This window comes from Paramisgurnus dabryanus, chromosome 9 (assembly GCF_030506205.2).
Source record: "Paramisgurnus dabryanus chromosome 9, PD_genome_1.1, whole genome shotgun sequence".
NCBI classification, from domain to species: Eukaryota; Metazoa; Chordata; class Actinopteri; order Cypriniformes; family Cobitidae; genus Paramisgurnus; species Paramisgurnus dabryanus.
The window spans coordinates 11274140-11294996 of NC_133345.1; the positions used below are offsets into that span (position 1 = coordinate 11274140).

At 36.0% G+C, this 20857-nt stretch overlaps 1 protein-coding gene across 1 annotated transcript in view; it reads right to left on the reverse strand.

The window, feature by feature from the left end:
- The window catches only part of dhx36 (DEAH (Asp-Glu-Ala-His) box polypeptide 36), a 38331-nt gene that overhangs the window by 13624 nt on the left and 3850 nt on the right, over window positions 1-20857 (reverse strand). Inside the window, exons 7-15 of the mRNA XM_065282966.2 lie at window positions 12582-12656; window positions 11009-11175; window positions 9758-9839; window positions 9293-9439; window positions 8810-8915; window positions 4197-4284; window positions 2905-2960; window positions 2663-2727; window positions 925-1068 (exon numbers count right to left, since the gene is read on the reverse strand). Coding sequence (XP_065139038.1) covers window positions 925-1068; window positions 2663-2727; window positions 2905-2960; window positions 4197-4284; window positions 8810-8915; window positions 9293-9439; window positions 9758-9839; window positions 11009-11175; window positions 12582-12656 — 930 coding nt within the window. The remainder of the gene's footprint in view (window positions 1-924; window positions 1069-2662; window positions 2728-2904; window positions 2961-4196; window positions 4285-8809; window positions 8916-9292; window positions 9440-9757; window positions 9840-11008; window positions 11176-12581; window positions 12657-20857) is intronic.

Here is a 20857-nt window from a genome sequence, read left to right on the forward strand (position 1 = left end):
TATACTTTGCAGACATCTGTTTTATGTTTACATTTTATTAATATGTAATATTTTATACTGTGCTATTTTCTTTTCCTAAAATGTATTTTTGTAGCTGTTAGCTAGAAGATCTGCAGAATTTGCTTCAACATATACAGCTGTGGAAAAATAAAAACATTAAGAGACCACGCCAGTTCTGCCTTTCATAATCATTTCTAAATGTATTGTGGCCATTTCAGTCCAGTGTCTTTTGAATTCCAACAAAAGCAAAGATCAAAAAGAAAGTAATGGCACCCAACAGCAATGTAAAATACAGAGAGCATGAAGACACATGAAAGAAGTTATTAAAAATCACGGGTTTGTATTGTGTTGTTGAAAATTAATTTGAACTTGTTTTCTTTGCAGAAATCAAGATCTGAAAACACTGCATCTTTTTTTGTTCTTTTTGACCATTTTGCCCGTATTTTAATTTTAATAAAAAAAATAATAATTTGGAATTTATTGGCAGAAATGTTGTAATTACTTGAAAGAATGAAAAAAAATGTTATTTCACTTAAACACATAAGTTGTAGATATAGATATATAAATAGTAGACACAGAAAAACTAAAAATAATCTTGAAGTGGTCTCTCAATCTTTTCAGTGGCTGTATGTGACAAAAAAATCTCTTGTATTTCACTGCAAAAATGAAATCCAATGCAAAGCTAGTGGCATCTAGGGAATAAAAATTGAATTAAATGAATCTTTTTATCCCACTGCATTCCTTAGATCCCCTGAGAAAAGCATATACTGCATACTCTGAAAGGATTGACATTATACCGAGGGCTGCAGTTCCTCTGAATGAGATTTGATATTTGTGAATGGATTGAGGAAGAGCTGCAGATATAAAGGTATAACAGATAAAGGAGAATGGATAGAGAGCGTGGAGACAGAGAGTGTTCTATACCTGCCAGCACGGCCCTTCCTCTGTTTGGCGTTGGCTAAGCTCACCCACTCCGGAGTCATGGTGCTGATGTTGTTTTGGGTGTCAAAATGAGTTTCTTTAATCTTCCCTCCATCAATCACGTAAACCACATCATCTATTGTGATACTGAAATACAGAGAGACTGAAAATGAGACAAATATAGTGTATTTGTGACAATGCTGCAGAAACCACAAAATCGAAAATGGCCCCATATACTGTCTTAACTTTTTCCCCGCCATTAACAAGTTATCTCGTCAATTAAGAGAAAATGCTTCCCTGCCAATGACGCATTTTTTCGGCAATCCGTATTTCCACCATTATCCACCAGGTGGCACTCTTACTCAACTTATAAAACCAGCTCAAAATTTTGTATTTTTGAAAAAACCTACCCATATCTGAGAGGTGATAAAAAGAGAATAAATAAAGGTATGATTAAACTTTTTTTTTTTAAAGCAGAGGGTCTGTTCTTTCATTTGATATATTGTATGTTTAACTCATTCACCGCCATTGACGAGTTATCTCGTCAATTATGAGTTAATATTTAACTAATAAATATGCCTTTCTGGACGAATTTCAAAGTGAAAGTGTAATACCGCTTTTATCCAAACCGAATTTATCAAAAACGGAAGTTAAAAAGATTTAATGATTTATTTTAACTGCCTTTATGTTTGATAGTCATTCTGAGTCTGATCTCTAACATAAATTCCTTTACAAAAATGCAATTTTTTAAGCTTTTTGCTCAAAATGTTGTATTTTTGAAGAGAAATATCCATATTTCAGTGGTTAAATTAAGTGGAAAAAGTAAATATATAATGAAACGTTTTTTCCCCATTTTGTTTGTTTGTTTGTTTGTTTATTGTTTGTTTGAAAGCAGAAGGTGTGTTCTTAATTTGGATATAATTTGTATGTTTATATATTTATAGAAGATAATTTTTCCTGCAAGGAATTTTGTGAAACTTTTGTTAAAATCACAAAAATGCAGGTGGGCAACTTTTCTCAAAAAGGCAGGCGGTGAATGAGTTAAATATTTAAAGAATAAAATTTTCTGGAAGGCATTAGACTTTTGTGAAAATCCTAAAAAATGTCAAAGCTGGCGGCGAAAGAGTTAATAAGAAGTATGTTACTGGAGTTTCTGTAAATTATGTTGTTTTTTATTACAAAAGGTATACATGTAATGGCACAAAGTCTCATTTCCTCCTCACAACCTTATTAAAAGAAACAGGTGACACAGCAAAGTTGCTGACCATGTGGACACAGCATAAGACGTTTCCGCAATTCCGTTTTTTTTATATAAAATTCTTTAAGTTCAACATCACAAGACTAAGTATCCTGACTACTTATGATACTGAACATAAACAACAAGAGATCAAAAAATGAATATGTCTGTACATCTCATAAAATTTTCGAATTTGGAGTCTTTATGGAGTTTGTTTGTACAGACGATACTGGAAGTCTGTATAACAGCTGTGCCCGTGTTAGCGCATTGAGTTTTAATTAGCTGGCTCTGTTGCCACTTGGCCATGCCATGTGTTTGACTTTTGCATATTGATGACACTGGCTTCATTAGCAGTGAGAATACAGTTAATATTCACCCAGACTGACAAATGCTACCTGACTCGGATCAAATCATAAAGTAACAGGGACAGTAAACTGCAAAACACACCTTAAAAAAATGCACATCATAAGCATTCATGCCACGTTTAAGTACACACAAGCGCACCTGGTTTCTGCGATGTTGGTAGCAATCACAATCTTGCGCACTCCCGCCGGTGGCTTTTTGAACACCTGAAGTCAGAGAGAGAGAAAGAGAGACGCAAAGTGTCAATCATGAACATAACAGTGCTAGTGATGGTTAGAAACAGAGCTTAGAGATTGAATTCAGTGCAGGCAGATGGGAGGGCAATATCACATTTGAAAGCTGCGGTAGGAGGCAGAGAGCTCATCGCAGCTGTCTACACTCACCTGAGTCTGAGAGACCGTGGGCATCAAAGAGTGGAGGGGGATGATTATAAACCTGTCTGAAAGAGCCGAGATACAAGAAAGTCAGATCGTAGGCCGTTGCTACTAGTCTACATGCATTCACTGTTATTTCTGCATTAGGATTCATTTAGTGTACAGAGACCAAATTTTGACACTCTGGATTTCTACATTTACAATCCACTTTTCAGTATGTAATGCTTAAGTACACATCATTACATATATTTCCTGTTTTCTGTGTTTGCTTTTTCAAGCTTTCTTTGAAACAATGCAACATAAAAAGTGCGATATAAATAAATTTAAATTGAATTTGACACATACACATGGCTATTCATATGTATTACTTTGTATTTGACCAAATAATGCGAAATTCACTTTCAAAGATTTTGTTGCTCCTGTGTCAAAATCATTTACGCATTTTTCTCTGCATATTTGTCTGCAAATTATGTATATTTAGCTGTTCAAAAACAGCTGCGTTCCCATTATCCTACAAATTGCGCAAATTGACATTGAAAACTGAAAATAAGGCCAATGGAAGCACGTCAACTCCTAATCATCCCAAAAAGGTTTTTTAGTTTCATGAGGTGTTTTTTTTAGGCAATTGGAAAAAAGTGTATATCACAAAGCTGCAATGAAATTTCAGGTCACCTGATGCAAGAAACTATTATTATTTGAAGATCTGTACTAAAACACCTTAATACGTGTCTGCTCCCAAGTATAAAATTCTTTCCTTGCCATTAATGTTTGGATAACACTCCTACATCTCTTTTGATAAAAATAATGTACTTTTTCCTCCAAGAAAAACCTAACATGCCGCTCCAAAGTATAAGGGGCTTTTCTTGGAATTAATGTTTGAATAAAACTCTAAATAAACATAAGTCGATGTGATGTTTGTAATTACTTATAGCAAGAGGAAAAACTATGTTTCAGTTGCATATCATCGTTTAATGGAAACACCTTTTGACGACATTTAGAAATAATGATAACGTTTTGTGCAAATCTGCAATGGAAATACAGCTAGTCGAAATGTCTTTTACAAACAGCTAAGAACCTTTACAATTCTGTTCCTAAAAATTTTGTCATGTTTTTTTGCAGCTTAATATTATGAATATTGCAGCTTCATGCTCAAATAACATTGAAATAAAATAAATAAATAAACAAATAAATTAACCTGTGAGAGGATCATCCATCATTTCATTAGTAACAGTCTATGTTACAATTGCAAGACAATATTAACTCTTATTTGAGTCTTATCGAGTGTATTTTTAGACATCTACCTGATCTAAACATCTTATCTGCCATAAGCAGATCATTCAGGGTGCTGATGTTGTCCCAACCAGGCAGAAACACTAGAATAGCTCCATCCTGAAAGAAACAACAGCATTAAGGTGTCTTCAATTGCACATTCATATTCACACACACGTTTAAGTTAGTGGGACTTGCTAGGGTAGGAATTGCTTTCACGACTGCTTAGACCTGAACAAACAAATGCTTGTTGCTTAAGTCATTTTTATGTTTGATTTGCAGATGTAAGCTTACTACCGGCTGTGCAGCTTGTTGAGGAAAAAAAAATAGATGTACGATTTTACCTGGTGATAAAAGGTCTTGTGGAACAAGAAAAGTAATTTACGGCCAAGTAAATAATACAGACTTGGGATTTGGTACAGTTAGACGATTTTGTGGCATGACTTTTCCTTCGGTATCAAGGTATCACCACCCTAACACAGAGGAAACATGTACAAGGAACACAAATAAAAAATCACCCACACGAGCACCACGATTTGATGTGCTGAACCAAGTGTAGTAACTGCCAAGCCACAGCTCCCAGCGCAAATATACTTGCACACGAATAAACCAACGTGATTTGATGCAGTCAAAATGAAATGTTTTCTCTATGTGCCACCTGGCAATTTGTCCGAATATTTTTGATAGATTCCAAATCACAAACTGCATTGACATGCTGTGATCTCAGGGGCAAATTTATGTCCTAAAAGATGAGTCACCCACCAAAGCCAGATAAAAGTGAATTAAATCTATTACGGTTGGAAAAGCAATCTGAGGATTTTAACCTCATAAAAATGCAGTGCGTGTCGACGGGGAGGAGGAGGGAGATAAAAAATGAAATCTCCCCAGACAGCCCTAGTTCTATATTTAACAACCCTGCAACATCACATCAAGGGTACATGACAAATTAAACAGTCTACTTACTTCTGCAATGTGTGCATGCGTGTGAGCTTTACTGACAGGCATCTGTGTGTGTGTTAAGGAGTTTCAGAGCATCCTGTGACCCAGATTCCTCTGTGTAATGCAAACAAACCTTGACATTCAAACGCCCAGGATTCTGAAATTTAATGGTTAATTAATACTAAAACAAATCTCACTGTTCTGCTCTGACGTCCTAGACTGTTACACTGATGACGCAAGCACTCATTTTTATGAAAATCTCTTCAACTTCCCAAGACAAAGAAAACATTGAAGCAGGTGTGCTGAGACTTTTCCCTAACATAAATATATACATATTACATGCCACATAAGCACGGTTACGTTTCATTGAAAGACGACCTTATTTCTGAGATGTACAAGTGGGAGTTCAAGGTTAGCAAAGGCCAATCATAAGTCATGGTGGGCACATAGAGAACACATTCATTAAAAGTACTTTTAATCCTCTAAGTATAATTTCATGGCTTAGCTTTTTAATTAGCCAATCACAATGCTCACCTTTACAAAGACAACCCATATCTCTATATCTGACAGATTGTCATAGCCAATTAACTCGCAATAACTCCTCTTTAATGTCTTTTATATTTCCAGGACTTGTACGATCAGTGGACTGTCTTTTATATGTCAAACTGTTATTTGATCTTGCCAAGTGTTTTGACTTCTCAACTCTATTAATGTTTGAGGTCTCTTATCTATTAAGGTAATCGTGCCCTTTTTACAGACAGGACAGTAACCAAAGGGCAGAAAATAATGCTGGCAATATTCAAACATGGGTTGACAGCATGAAACAATATTGCTCATTGAGTGACGATGTAACAAGTGGCAGGTTACAGCTTCATCTGATATTTTCAAATGCTATATTCAGGGGTGCACATAACTGGTGCGCATTAATGATTAAAATAACAATTGCGCAGCAGACACTGCTGTAAAAGGCGCTTTTGTGTACCAACGCTGTTGGAATTTTATTAGTGCATAATTGATAAGATAATTATTACAAACTTATTAAAATGTATGTGTTGTTAGCAGATGCAAAAGTCACTGGCCCGATTGGCCAATTGAAATATTAAATCACAACGCAAAACACATCTCATGCCATCTACTTACACACATGTTGTTTGACAAGTTTTGTTTGCACACACCTCAAGCGCAGACACGATCTGCATTTCATGGCTTCAGACAGCTTGCTAGTAACTTACAAGCAAATGGTAAGACAGCGCGCCGATGCCAACTGAGTTTTTTTCTTGCACTTGAGCGGACATTTTAACACAAAATTATCTCAAAATGCCCTTATTATAGTAGTAAAAGTATTAAAGGGATAGTTCGGCAAATCTTAGACTCCTCTGTATTCAGGAGAGAGTTTTAGCGTAGTGTACGCACTTTTCTTAGTGACGTATGACAAATTCGGAGGGCGGGGCACAGAGCCGCAGCAGAGTAGCCTCCGTAGGCTGCCTAAGCTCTCATCCTGAATGCGGACGCGACTAAGATGGCGGCGCTACCGGAAGGTATTTATTTTCGTTAATAAAGTTTTAAATATGGATATTTCTACAACAACACCACGCGGATTACCCTCAGAAGACCTTTGTTTATCATCCTGGAGCCGTTTGGATTTAATTTGTGAAATGAACGCAATTTTTTTGGACTTGAAGGTCGTGGACTATGGGTGGACCCCGTAACATTACATTTAATCAACTGAAAGATCTAAAACATTTTCTAAAATATTCGAAAATGTGTTTGTCTGAAAAACGATGGACATATGCAACTCGGACAGCTTGGGGGTGAGTAAATCATGGGTTTAATATCATTTTTGGCCAAACTATCCCTTTAATACATTAAATACAAGCAGTTGAGAAATAAAATGCGTGTTTAACAATATATCGGATCAATGCATTTAAAGTGACAGTACACCCATTTTTAGAGTATAAACCTGATGCTGTTTTAAATGTTAATCAAATAACAGACAAAGAAATCATAATTTCCTTGTCTTGATAACGTTTGTAACTTTAATAAGGATTAATCCAGTTTACTCAGTAAACACTATGCAATATTTTCTGATTACTTTATTTAGTTTCTGTACCTGAAAACTACAGACCAACCTGAAAACATAAACAGCACTGTTTATTTCATTTGTATGTTTGTTCTATTGTTTTTATTTGTGTTATTGCTCATAATATCTTTAACAATATTTTAAATTTATATGAGTTAGTAGTCATTTATAAAGGTTACATGGGTTAAAACAATAACCAGGCATATTTTATTTTATGTACATCATTGTCTACCATGTTTAAACCAAAGAGATATGGCGAAGAGAGTAGTCAGGAGATTAGTGATGATGACAGCATGCAGGATGATGTCGGTGCTACGAATAGTCTGAGCACCAAGCAACATCTCCAGTTCCTTTGAGAACCAGGCCAAAAAAGTTATGTGCACCCCTGGCTATATTATACTTTTATTAAGGCCTTAATGCCAGAGTTATTGTTCATTTCGCATGTAATGATATATAAACCCTGTCTAAAATTAAACAAGTGTTGTTTATAGTAAACAAAAGTCTGATTTTAACAACCTGATGCAAGCCACTTCAATATATAATGACAGCTTTGAATTTAATATCCAATTTACATTTAGATTTATGCATTTGGCAGATGCTTTTATCCAAAGCGACTTACGGTGCATTACAAGGTATACATTTTAATCAGTATGTGTGTTCTCTGGGTTCAAGGCCATGACCTTTTGTGCTGCTAACGCAATCCTCAACCACTGAGCTACACAGGATCATAATTATTAATTAAAAATAAGCAAACTGTGAATTATGTTTTCTAGTAACAATTGACCAATGCATGAGAGAATTACATTACTAAAGTCTTTGTCCCAACTGTATGGTCTAATACAAGTATACCCTCAATACACCCTCAAGGACTTGCTGACTAGAGTCCCACGGGTCTTTGTTGCTTACGTCATCACAGTGTGTGCTCAGGAAAAAAACACAAGGACAGATGACGGCATTTGAAAGGGAGCCTTAAAGGCACAGCAACAAAAATGGTGCATTCATTTATAAGAATAAAAAATTTAATGACAGTTGTGGTGCAAAAAATTCACCTCAGGACAAAAAAAAAAAACATGATGACTCTATGGAGAATATAAAAGAGGGTTTAAGCTGTCAGTTGCTCACATTTGAGCAATATAGATTTGGCATTTGAGATGTAAGCAAGAAATGCAGATTAAGCATGAACATGTAGGTGTACTGTATGAACAGGGAATAAATGTTGCAGTGAAAGGGAGAGATAACCAGACAGAATGATTGATGTTTTTTATCTAACCCTCTCTGACACATCCCTGCACTCACGTGACACACATGGCAACAGTTTTCCACATAAAAGAGCCGCAGGGGGAAAAATAATCCCAGAGGTATTAAGAGAAGCATGGGAAATGGAGTTCACACCAGAAGAGAGAAGAGTAACATAAAAAGGAAAGTGAGGAAAAGAGAGGACAGAAAAGGGGAGTATAGAGAAGAGGACAGAAATGGAGAGAAAAGGAGATTTTCTGATAAGCAGAACCATTAGCACACATTTCATGCCAACACGTTTTTGCTTTGCTGGAGCTTCACCATCTGTTCCTGCTTTGGCCAAAGTCACACACACACAGTAACACCCAGTAGTAATGAGAGGGAACTCACATTCTCATATATCACGATGTGACGGATCAATGCCACGATAAGCTCCAGATTAATCTTGTCATCATCATCCATCAACTCCAGTGCGTCAATGGTGCTGTCTGAGTACCTGCCAATCAAAAAGCAAAGAACGTAGGTGATGACTTCTTACAACAGTGACTCAATACAAGCACAGCTACTCATAAAGATCTCACTATTGTGGGCAAAGTCACTCTGTGACTGATACCTGAAAGATAAACGTCAACCCAATCTAACAATTTATCGCCAAAAACGAATTTTCAGCTGCACTATATATCTTTGTCATAGTGGCTAAGACACAAGTTTTCATAAAATGCATCACAGTAATGCAATTCATCAAATAGACCATTTACATTTAATGACTGCCGCATACATTTCGAAGAGTAAAATTTGTCGCATGAAAGACTTGCAGGTAATTATAAAGTACAGACTGTACTGAACACTGTGTGAAGGTTAATAAATACTGACCGATCTCTGAGCGTGCGGGCGTAGGTTGGCCAACTCTCACTGTACTCAGCCTCTTTCTGCTCCTTCTCTGGGCACATGTTCTTGCCGCGCATAAAGTTTCTCCTGCAGCGAGATCGCTGTTGCTTCGGCTGGTGTTGTGGTTTGAATCTACAGACCAAAGTCAAAGTTAGACACTCAGAATTCAGTCAATCTGTTCCAATGGATCTGCTTTGACCATTGTGGTAAAAGGTGTAAAAAGAAACTCTAGCTTAAAGTGATCAAGTTGCCCAAGCTGAATGGCTCATTGAGTTCCTCACAAGTTTTAGCCAAGTTTCCAGCACTGACCAAGATCTAAAGATCAAAGTCAGCTCCATCAGCTGGAAGACCACCTGGATAACCCAGGTAGGAAGCATCAAAGAGCTACCAGGTCATGATAGTTTCAGATAGAATTTTGAAAACATTTTCTAAACTCTGTAATGAGTTCACCTCAGCATTTCCACTACATCCTCCAGTAAATACTCTTTCACAGGAAATGTGTATCCGGGAATATGGACCATGGGGCAGTTATCTGTAAAATAAAAGATTGGTTTGAGGGGAAAGAAAGAGGTTTGGCAATCCCAAGTGATTCCCATTGTTCAAGGCTAGTCAACTGGATGCCCGCAAACATCTTTATCCGGCCCGACGGTCAACTTTGTCTGATGTAAAATCAGCGTGGTTACTTTAAAGCTGCCTTTCCACTGTTTATGACAAGTGACGGCTGATAAACCGGAAGGAGGGTCGTAAAAGGGCTGTGTGGGGTGCCAACTATCTATGGGTGCGTAATTTTCAGATCCAGTTTGAGCTTTGAATGCACTAAAAAAATAAACTTGTGTGACTACACTGCATGGGACAAGCAGACGGAAGTGATTTATTTCAGTGTTCAAATCAAAACACTGTGTGCGAGGTGAAAATAAGTAATACTTTTTTGTTAAACTTTATCATTAACACCTGAATCCTTTAAAAAGACTTAAATACTATTAAGTAAATTATTAAGTATAAATATATGCGTAGGTTAAAGGCTCTTGCGCTGGAATGAGATTCTCTCCCATGTTGTCACAGGTTTATGATTAAACTTAAAATTTATTACCAACATAGTGTACAATGGAAAGGCGGTTTAGCCTATATATCTTTAAAATATTAAAAGTTAAATTTATGAAAGTTTTTTGCAATGTTCATTGTTGTACTATTACTATTTGGCTCTTGCAATGTTAAACAAGATGTGTGCAAGTAACAAAAACAACAGTTATAACATATATAATAATTTCAATAATAATATATTTAATAGGGAAAAGTAAAAAAAAAAATGTATAAAACGTAAAAATAGGTTTTAAAGTTCTGTATCATATTTAGATTTTTTTAATCTGGCCCTCGAAGAAGAGTAGTTGAAGATTCCTGCCATAGTCACATGTTTGTAACCTATTGCATGCATGGATTCCCACTGTTCACGATCCGTCTTGTTTGCTTTTGAAAGCTAAAGCTATTATTCCGGTTGTTAGTGCTATACTAAGCCCTGTTGTATTCTGTTCTTTTAAGAAGTAGAGAGAGCATTTTTTTAACTATTTATATTACACATCCACGAAAGACCACACACACATACATCCCCAATTAAATTTAGTACTGTATAAACCAATATATGAAGTTCCTTTCATTAAAAGCACAAGCACTTCCTATGTGTAGAAGTTAATTGAATTCTCTTACTGAAATATCTGCTAAATTTTTCAGCATTAAGCGTGGCACTCATGAGCACTACTTTGAGGTCATCTCGAGTGCGCAACAAGTCCTTTATGATGGTGAGGAGAACATCCGACTGAAGACTCCTCTCGTGGATCTCATCCAGGACCAGATGACTTATGCTGGAGAGATACCTGAGCAAACATACAGAGCACTTGAGCAAAGAACAGACTTGTATATGGTGAATAATTAAAAACTTATCAACAGCACTAAACATTGACCTAAAGCAGAAGGTAAGAAAGAAGAAGATTCCTAAAGCCCTGCTCACAAGGCCATGGGTTATTTATGATAAAACTTTATAATGTTATAAAAGTTGATATCTTTAATATTTAAGTCACTGTCACTATGATTTCAGGTGTTGTTCATGGATATCAGAAGAGTAGTAAAGGGGTTGACCCAAATATCCATTTAAACAAATAGCCCAAGAAATTATTTATTAATTATTTCTTATTTACATTTAGGCATTTAGAAGACTGTTTTATCCAAAGCGACTTACAAAGATTATCAGTCTAGCTAGCGACTAAATTGATATCTGAAAAAAATCAAGCATGGATTTCAACTGTGCGGATAGGTTTGAGGCAAATATTCAAGGACCTGTATACATTAATTTTACACAGTAGCGTTAGCTCAGTGTAATAGTTGATACGCGTTAGATATGATATCTGAACAAAGGTAATTAACTTGTCATTTATGTCCCTTTTTATCAAAAAAGAAACTACTGTAAAAGGAGTCTACTGTTGTTTTTTGATTCTATGTGGAAGTCTACCAGAAGTTACGTTTAGTCCACAAAAGCTATTTGTTTATGTTGTTGCTGCTGAAACCGTCTATTAACAGAATATTTCAGAGTCACATCTGTTGGGAAATGGTTGTCAGTCTCAAATAGGGATGCAAAATTCTGGGAATGTTGGAAACTTTCTTTAGAAATTAAATGGGAATGTATGAAAAAAACAATTGTGGCCAACGGATACATTTGAGTCGGATGTCGAGTAATTGTATGTATTACAGTATATAAATTAAACAACATATACAAATAATTTATTTTAAAGTTTATAACTTGGAATTTTCCAAAATTCCCCAACTTTGCAGCCCTAGTCCCAAACACAGTGTGAATGTATCATAAATAACACTATTCAGATCCCTTACAGGGTTTCTGTCACAAATTCTCTGTGTTTTAATATTTCAGCAGCAAAACAGAAGAGATCAGAGTAAAAACAACAGCAACAGTGCATAATGTTTTCTCTATGTGGGTTGGACTGAAAGCTGTCTGAGTGGATGAGTCAAACTAAGAAGCATGGCAGGCAAACCCCCAGAGCAGCCTATGAAATGGATTTAATGTTAGTGATATTGGATGTATGTGTGCAATAATAAGTTTGTCAGTGCTTTGAGTATGGATAAGTGTATGTGAGTGTGCAGTACACCTGCTGCGGTCTGATTAAACAACGACACCTCTTACTGGGTAAAGAAAAGGCACAGATAGAGGATGGAAAGGCATAATAAAAGAGCGAAGGGGTGTGAAGAGAAAGAGATGCAGAGCACTTACGGATCCGAGCGGAGCCATTGAAGAATAATGCCCGTCGTACAATACAACACTGAGCCTTGTTTCCGTGGTAACCGGCTGAAAAGCAGACCAAGAGAGTGGGAGGAGAAATAAAAGAGAAGTCAGTGTAAAAATTTATTTATTTTCAATTTGAGAGCTAAAATTGTTACAATATTTTATATGTAAATGTATTTAAAAAATTTAACAAAACATACAATTTTCTAGACTTATAAACTCATAAGAAAGTAAAAGATAGACACAAAATTGTTAGGGAAATAAGGAGATTATTGTACATGTCACTGGCCAAATTCAAAACTCCATCACCCGTGAGAGCAACACATAAAGAAGATACACTGTGCATGTTAAATCTGTTTAATTTCAACAATTTCAATGTTTCCCACAACATAGTACAGTGTCAGTATTTCAAATAAACCTCCTATTTTATCTGTGATTCTATTTTACAATGTTTCCAGGCTAAACATCTTTATCTACTCCCCCACACTTACATAGCCGATCACATGAGAGCAATAGGAAAATATAGGGATTGCCACAGGCTTGTGTAACCGACGTGTAACAGAGAAAAAAGATTAACGGGCAGAATGTGAGAGGTCCTGCACATATTAACCTCTTATGGCCTAAAGAGATCATTTGCATCCTACTGTCTCTTCACCTCTGTCCTCCTCCTACATTTCCTCCCTTCCCTTGATTATTCCTACTCAGGTTCAGTACTCTACACTTCCACACCATCACAGCAAGACAAGATTAACAGCCCATTTCGGCTCACCCTGTCTCATACCCCTTCTGCACTTTTTCAATTACTCAATCTCTCTTGACTCTGATTCACCCCTCCATACCCCACTTCCCCCTGATGTCTCTCTTCTTGAGAGATGTCAAGTGTGTGACCTGTGAGAAGAATTAAACACCTGATGAGTTGAAGCCTTCTGTTCCCTCTCTAACTCCTTGTGTATCTGCTGCAGGTTCTGTCTGGCTTCCATAACAGGTTTACAGTCGTACAATAAATTATTCGAAGGGCAAGCAGTGAAAACGGAGCATAAAGCTTTTTTAGAAGCCATTAAACTGTGCTCTGCTTTAGTTTTTGGTTTATTAGGCAAGCAGGTCTTTGTCTGTCGGTTAAACTGCAACGTTCACAAGATGCAGAGCTATATATTTTTTCCATATTTTTTCATTCCCAAATTACCAATTTGTTTGTGACTTAAAGGTGCTCTAAGCAAATTCATGCATTTTAGGCCATAACATTTTGTTTCATACAGTAAACATGTCCTCATATCTGCTAGCTGCCTGTCCGTTGAACACACTGTAAAAAAAACGTGGTCTCTGTAGACAGCCCGGGCTCCACAAACTGCAACAAAAACAATGTGGTCAAACCTACCACCATGAAACATAACAAAGCGTTCCAACCAATAAACGACAAGAAGGATTTGGGAGTGAGGGTTGAGCGTGTATATGCCTCTTTCAGAAAGCACGGAAGGGAGGGGGAGGAGTTAGCTACACTCCGTTTTGTTTGACAACACCTCGATCGTCAACAAGAAGTGACTTAACACAGATTCGCTTATAGACCCTTTTACAGCCCACGTCACTGTGACGTCACCGCTCTAGCTGGAGGCAAAAAATAAGTAGGAACTCATAGCCGGCGCGCTAAAAGTTTGAGTTTTTGACTTTAAAATGTCATCTTGTTGTGTTTTTGGCTGCCAGATTAAAAGGAACAGCACTTTTGGTTCAAAAATTAAGTTTTACCGGATCCCGGCAGACATTTCTTCACAGAAATCAAGAAGCTTGGTTGTGGTTGAATGCAATACGGCGTAAAGACTAGACGGAGACGATAAAAAATAATACTCGTGTTTGCAGTGCACACTTCATATCAGGTAAAATAATCTATGCATATGTACTGTTGTGTTGGTTTTATCTAGTACAAATCAGCAAGTTTCTGTTTTATAGGTGAAAAGTTGCCAACCGCGCTATTGTTTAGCTTAAATGTTAAACAAACATTCAGCGATAGATGTGTATGCCATCGTTTGAATAGTCTCTTAAAATAATCCACATTGCTAATCATAGTTAGCCCAGTGATAAGTTACATAAGACAGTAAGCCTAGACAAAATTACCCAAATCCACCTGAAAGTAATTCATATGTTGTCTATGAAATATCTAAAACCTGGTTAAAATCGCAAGAGTTAATTTACAAAAATACCTGTCACGGTCCCGCAGAATCAGTGACTGTACATATTCGGACAGATCCGAAACTTCTTCTGCATCCATGCACTCAAAAAAAATATTTTTGCACCTTGTTTAATTTACTTAAATTATACAAGTTAATACAACACAATTTTTTATTTTTTTTGTCTCAACCTATTTTATAATGTTCAATCTGCTTAAATTTAAAAAAATTACATGAACTCAATAATTTTATATTGGGACCACATTAATGATTTTTGTTGCTATTACTTACTGGGCCATGAATCTGTATTTCCCAGCATGCTTTGCATGCAACTGCCTTTGGAGAGTATTTTTTTAAATTAAGTGTTATTTTATGCATTTTTAGGTAAAGAGAAATACTTTATAGTGTTTAATGTTGGTTTATCTTATTGATTTAGAAGATTTTGTGTTATATTTTTACGAATTGTTTGGTTACCATCGTACAGAAGAGTGGCGCTTGTGGTTAAGTTGTGGATGTGACATATGTACTTATTTTAAAAAGCACTAACTGTGTTAATGACTGTTTGAAGATCAGTCTCTTTTCACATGTTCATCCAATGTGTCATTAGCATGCTAACGTGTGCTTATGCTAATTAGTATTATATAGAAACTGACAATTGGTTTAACTAGACTTTTTTGCATGAATGAACATGTTTTGTTTTTGTTGAACAGACCAGAAATAATTGCGTGGAAAAGTTTTCCTTAACTGAATTTAGTTTATTGAACAAGATATTTTTATGACCAATATAAATATATTTATTAAGTTGGTGCAACAAAAAATTATTTGTTTAAATTAACTTATTGTATTCTTGTTGTACAAGCCTAATCTAATTTCGTGGAAAAGTTTTCCTTAATTCAGTTATGTTGATTGAACAAACAATTTTTTTGAGTGTGTTTAATAAATCCCTCCTAAAACGTGCTAGTTTAAGCTTGTCAACATCATAGATATGTATATAAAGGCTAGATGGCTCAAGGCGGAGTCAGCTGTGTCGTCACTTGGCGGCCATCTTAGGTCAGTGCTGCCATAGTGCTGCTCCCTGCTGCTGTGGACGGAAGGTGAGTGACATACGCCAACTAAAATGCTCGTAACTTGCTGAATTCTTGACGGATTTACAAACGGTTTGGTTTTTTACAAACGTTATTAACGTGGCTATAATTATGGATGCTTTAACATGTTTCATGAATTTTTTATTTATTTTTAGTATACGTATTCAGTGTCATAGGTACATCTTTGACGTTTATAACAAACCAATCCGTTTGAAAATCGGTAAAAAATTTGGCAAGTTATGGTCATTTAAAAGTACCTGCATCATTAAAACTCAATGCTACGAGTCTGTCCTAAGATGGCCGCCAAAATGCGGACGTTCAACTCAATTGGCCATCAGCGCGGACGAGCCATCTAGCCTTTATATACATATCTATGGTCAACATAGCCTCTGCGGCTCTTTCTGCCTCCAGCTAAGCCCCGCCCACACAAATACGTCACAATGTTTACCAACTGTAAAAGGGTCTATAGCGCTTTAATAGTTTTGAAAAAATATCCACATTTATTTCACCATATGAAGGTCTTGGGAAAAATAAATAAATCTCTGATGGTAAAACTTCCACTGTGGTACAAGTCACAAGATAATTGAAACACGACAAATGTCTAGTAGTAGACAGTGTGCATATAAGTTTGCATCAGCAAGAGGCAGATAATCAAACTGATAAATCACTTATCAGTTACTTTGGTGAAATATTTGGTTATTTTATATTTTTTCACATTTGGTTTTGAACGATTGGTAGTTTTGAACCCTATATCTGACAATACAATAAAGGAGATTAAAAACATTAAAATGCTATCCTCATCCCAGATATACAGTATTGTGCAAAAGTCTTAGGCCACCATGCCAGAATTAGATTAGTTGTTTTTGCAAATTAGTGATTATATATACTTGTTTCTTAGTTTCTTTAATTGAATACATCCAGAAAATACAGGATATGTGTATATAGTATTAAAAACTGTATAAAAATGTAAACTGATGTGTCAAGTTTTTAGGGTAAACTCCCCTTCCACTTGAGCAATAGCAGGAAACAACAGGATCTGTTAAACCTAAATAAAATTAAATCCTAATTTTAAAGAAATTAGTCTTTTTACTATATTCTGCTCAATAATGCTCAAGATGTGTTTAGTCCCAAGAGAGGTCACACTAAACACTGACGATGCCTAAACAGGGCTTAACAAAGGCTGCACGGTGGCCTGGGACAAGGGTGAGAGACGTTCGGGCCAGTACAAAGTATTGTCACTTGCCCGATCGGACCCTCAGTCACTAAAATATATTTTCATTAATATATAAATAATTTAACGGAAGCAGACATTTACTTGGGTAGAACACGACAAAAGAAACAATGCAACACAGTTTGCTGTCAGTTTACAGGTAAAGCAGAAAAGTTTTTCTGTTGTATACAATTATATTTGACTTGTGTGATAGACACTGATATTTTTATTGGGGCCAGTAAAAATTTTGGCAGGGCAAGTGAAAACCTTAATATACCCGTCCGGGCCAGTATAAAAAAAAATTTGCGTTGAGCCCTGCTAAAGTAGACATTTAGTCCTGAAAATTATTTTTATTTTTTTGTACATATTTCCTGTATTTTCTGTTTGTACCATTATAAAATAGATTGAAAAATAAATATGGATGGACATTAAAACTTCTTTAATCTCCAGACGGTGGTGGTGACCTAATAAGACTTTTGCACAGTACTGTATATGACTTCTATTCTTCAGTTGAACACAGACAATTTTAAATTAAAGTGCCTTCCTGTTATCTTCTAATATAGGGTTAAGGATTCTGAAGCTTCAAAAAAAGCACAGATCCATCTTTTAGGTTATTGGTAAGATAAAATCATTTGTATTTAGTTGAAGAAATGAAGATTTTCATTATTGTTTCAACTATTCCTTTAACAAAGAATAATAAATGTTGTAAAAAATATACTGTTTATTTTTACCTTGTGTTATCGAACTTAGCAATGAATGAATAAATGTTATACAATGGAATTTCATTGTGAAGCTATTACTATAAAGTATTTAAACATTATGAAATTATTTGGCAGTCTCCTGGGATAAGTCCAGTCCCTGACTAAAATGCATAGAGACAGAATGCAGTTATGCAAATTGGTAAACCACGCCCACCGGGGGGAAACAATCCAACCGTCTCCATTGACTTTGTATTGGGAGAGGCCGCCTCCTTGTCATTTCTGGCTTATAATAAAAAACTGAATAATGCCTAAAAGCTGCTGACAACAAGATGTTACTAACAAGCCAAAAAACCCAGAAATAAGTTTTTATAAGGTGTCGAGCCGTAAACCTCAGCCTTTAAAGGGGACACGGAATGAAAAACCATTTTTACCTTGTCTTTGTTGAATAATGGTAGTCTACCCGCATTCACGAACATACAAAAAGTGCTAGACATGCTAAACATCTCAGTCTCATAGAAATTCCTCTTTTAGAAATGTCAGCCAGAAAACGGCCCAATCTGAAAAACTGATGCTTATGACATCACAGGCATCTCCCTGTCCCTCCACTTTAAAATAATTGGCTACATTTTTTAAGTAGCAGCAAAGTCAGCCAATCAGTAATGAGATTGCAAGTTAAGCCAGTAGGGGGAGCCAAATAGGTGCAAAACCACTTGTTTAAAATCCCCCACCCTAATAGAGCTATCTGAGAGAGGTTTTTAGGAAGCTTCTAAAGCATTACAGACCCAAACAAATTTTTTTTTGTCCACATGTCACATCACAGAACAAGGATAAATACCCCGTTCAATCATTCTATGTCACCTTTAAGGAGAAAAAATTGGATCGCCGACTACGTTTCCCCATAGGGGGCGCAGTTCTATTAATAGTAGTACTATGAAAAGTTGCCTGTTTCCCTTTTTTGTGTCTTTAAACGCTCGTTTTTTGGGGTCAACAGTATTTCTGGGACCCCACGGTTGGCGTGGTTTTCAGGTTATGACGTGCTGCGCTCTGTCTCAATGTTTGAGCTGTCTTAACTGAAAACGGCTTGCACTGACACATCTTAAAATATATCAATACCACTTTGTCTCAACAAGCACATTAGTAAAAAGCAACTTAAATGTCCTAAAATAACTATAAGGCTTAGCCTAGTCCTGGTTTAATCTAAACAATGTCCGGGAACCCCAATAGGTTAAAAGCATCTTAAAGGGGCCATGACATGAAAATCTGACTTTTTCCATGTTTAAGTGCTATGATTGGGTCCCTAGTGATGCTATCGACCTAGAAAATTTGAAAAAGATCAACCCAGTAACTTAGTTTTGGTAAACCATTCTCTACAAGCACATGAAAAAATAGGTCGTTGAAATTTGGCTCTCCTTATGATGTCATAAGGAGCTCTTATTATAATAATCCAACCCCTTAATCCAACCACAGCACTGCCATTTAGTGCAGAGAGAAAATAATTCACAGAACAATTGAGTTTCAATTTCAACAAACCACCATCATTGTGATCAGTGTTTGCACTTGATCTGCACATGTGCATTTTAGAGGACACACCCAAAACGGCACATTTTTGCACACACCTACAAAGTGGCAATTTTAACATGCTATAATAAATTATTTATATGGTATTTTGAGCTAAAACTTCACACATGTGCTCTGGGGACACCAAAGATGTATTTGACATCTTAAAAAAAAAACACCCCTTTACTTGAAAGAACTTTGCCTACTGAAATGGAAAGCAAAGGGTTAGACATCTGAAAAGACACTTGTAATATAATGTAAATAGCCATTAGCCTTTAGCTTACATTATACCAATAAACATGATTTGCAAATTGATCAAGTTAGTCAGAAAAATCTGTAGGGGACAGGGTGCTAATTCTTAACTGAAAATCATGTTACAATGCAAAAATTAAGAATGGTCCTACAATTATGTACATGTGTATTATTCAGCAGGTGCAAAAGTTACATCTGAACGGTTTAAAAAGTGACAGCACAACTTTACTCAACAAAATGAAGTATTCTTTCTGTTTGACCAAGAGTGTGTGTGAGAGGAATAGTAATAGTGATGTTGCCTTAAGCAAACACCACTAATAATAAGACAAGATGAAACAAAGGGCGATGGAGAAGGGTTGTGAGATATTTGTAGTAAGCTCTAATCAGTTCACTCTCTTCTATCACAGAAGAGAGGCAATTATCTGCACTCGGACACAACATGTTCCAGTGACCTCACTCCTTAATTCACTTTTCTCTCGCTCAAACACTCTCAAGATAAAACCGCTAGAGTAAATATATACAGGCAGACCTTCCCAGTATTTCAGCTTTCCACAAAAATAAAATTACTTATAAAATAACTTACATTAGATTTACATTATTCAAATAAAGCAATGTGTTATGTTTTATATAAACATGAACATTTCAGAACAATGTCATAGCAGTAAAAAATTATCAAAATGTATGCAAAAAAAATAATAATTGCATGGAACGACAAATAATGGAGAACAGCACACGCAGCTTTGTGAACATAAAACTTGTCACAATGTAATGCAGGCTTTGCAAAGAGGTTGTTACTGAAGAGAGGGAAGTGCAAAATGTTGACCCCACAGTAAACCAACAGCAAGTGGTTTACTAAATAGTCTCTATTAAATAAACAGAATGTGACAAAAAACAGTATTTAAATAAAGATCTAATATATCTGCAGTGTTTCCTCTAGGATTTTTTTCAGCTGTGGCGGCAGGGGGCGCCCATGATGATTATAAATGTAAAAAAAAAAAATTAATGTAGAATATAGGCTACAGTAAACTAACATGTATTTTTTTATAATTTTCACGCTGTCATTTACTTTTCCTTATATTTATAGCATATTGCTTTTCTATGTTTGATCTAAACTGTATTTTCTTAAAAAAACGTTACACAGCTACGTACGTAGTTCGGATATTTCATTGTAGTTTTAATGTAGTGTGCATTGCAAGTTCGTCCTCGTGTTTAGCGTACAGAGCTGTTACAAAGTCATGCAGTCCTGTTTGATAATCCGCACCGCTGTGATTGACAGAACAACCGACCAGTTATCCGACAT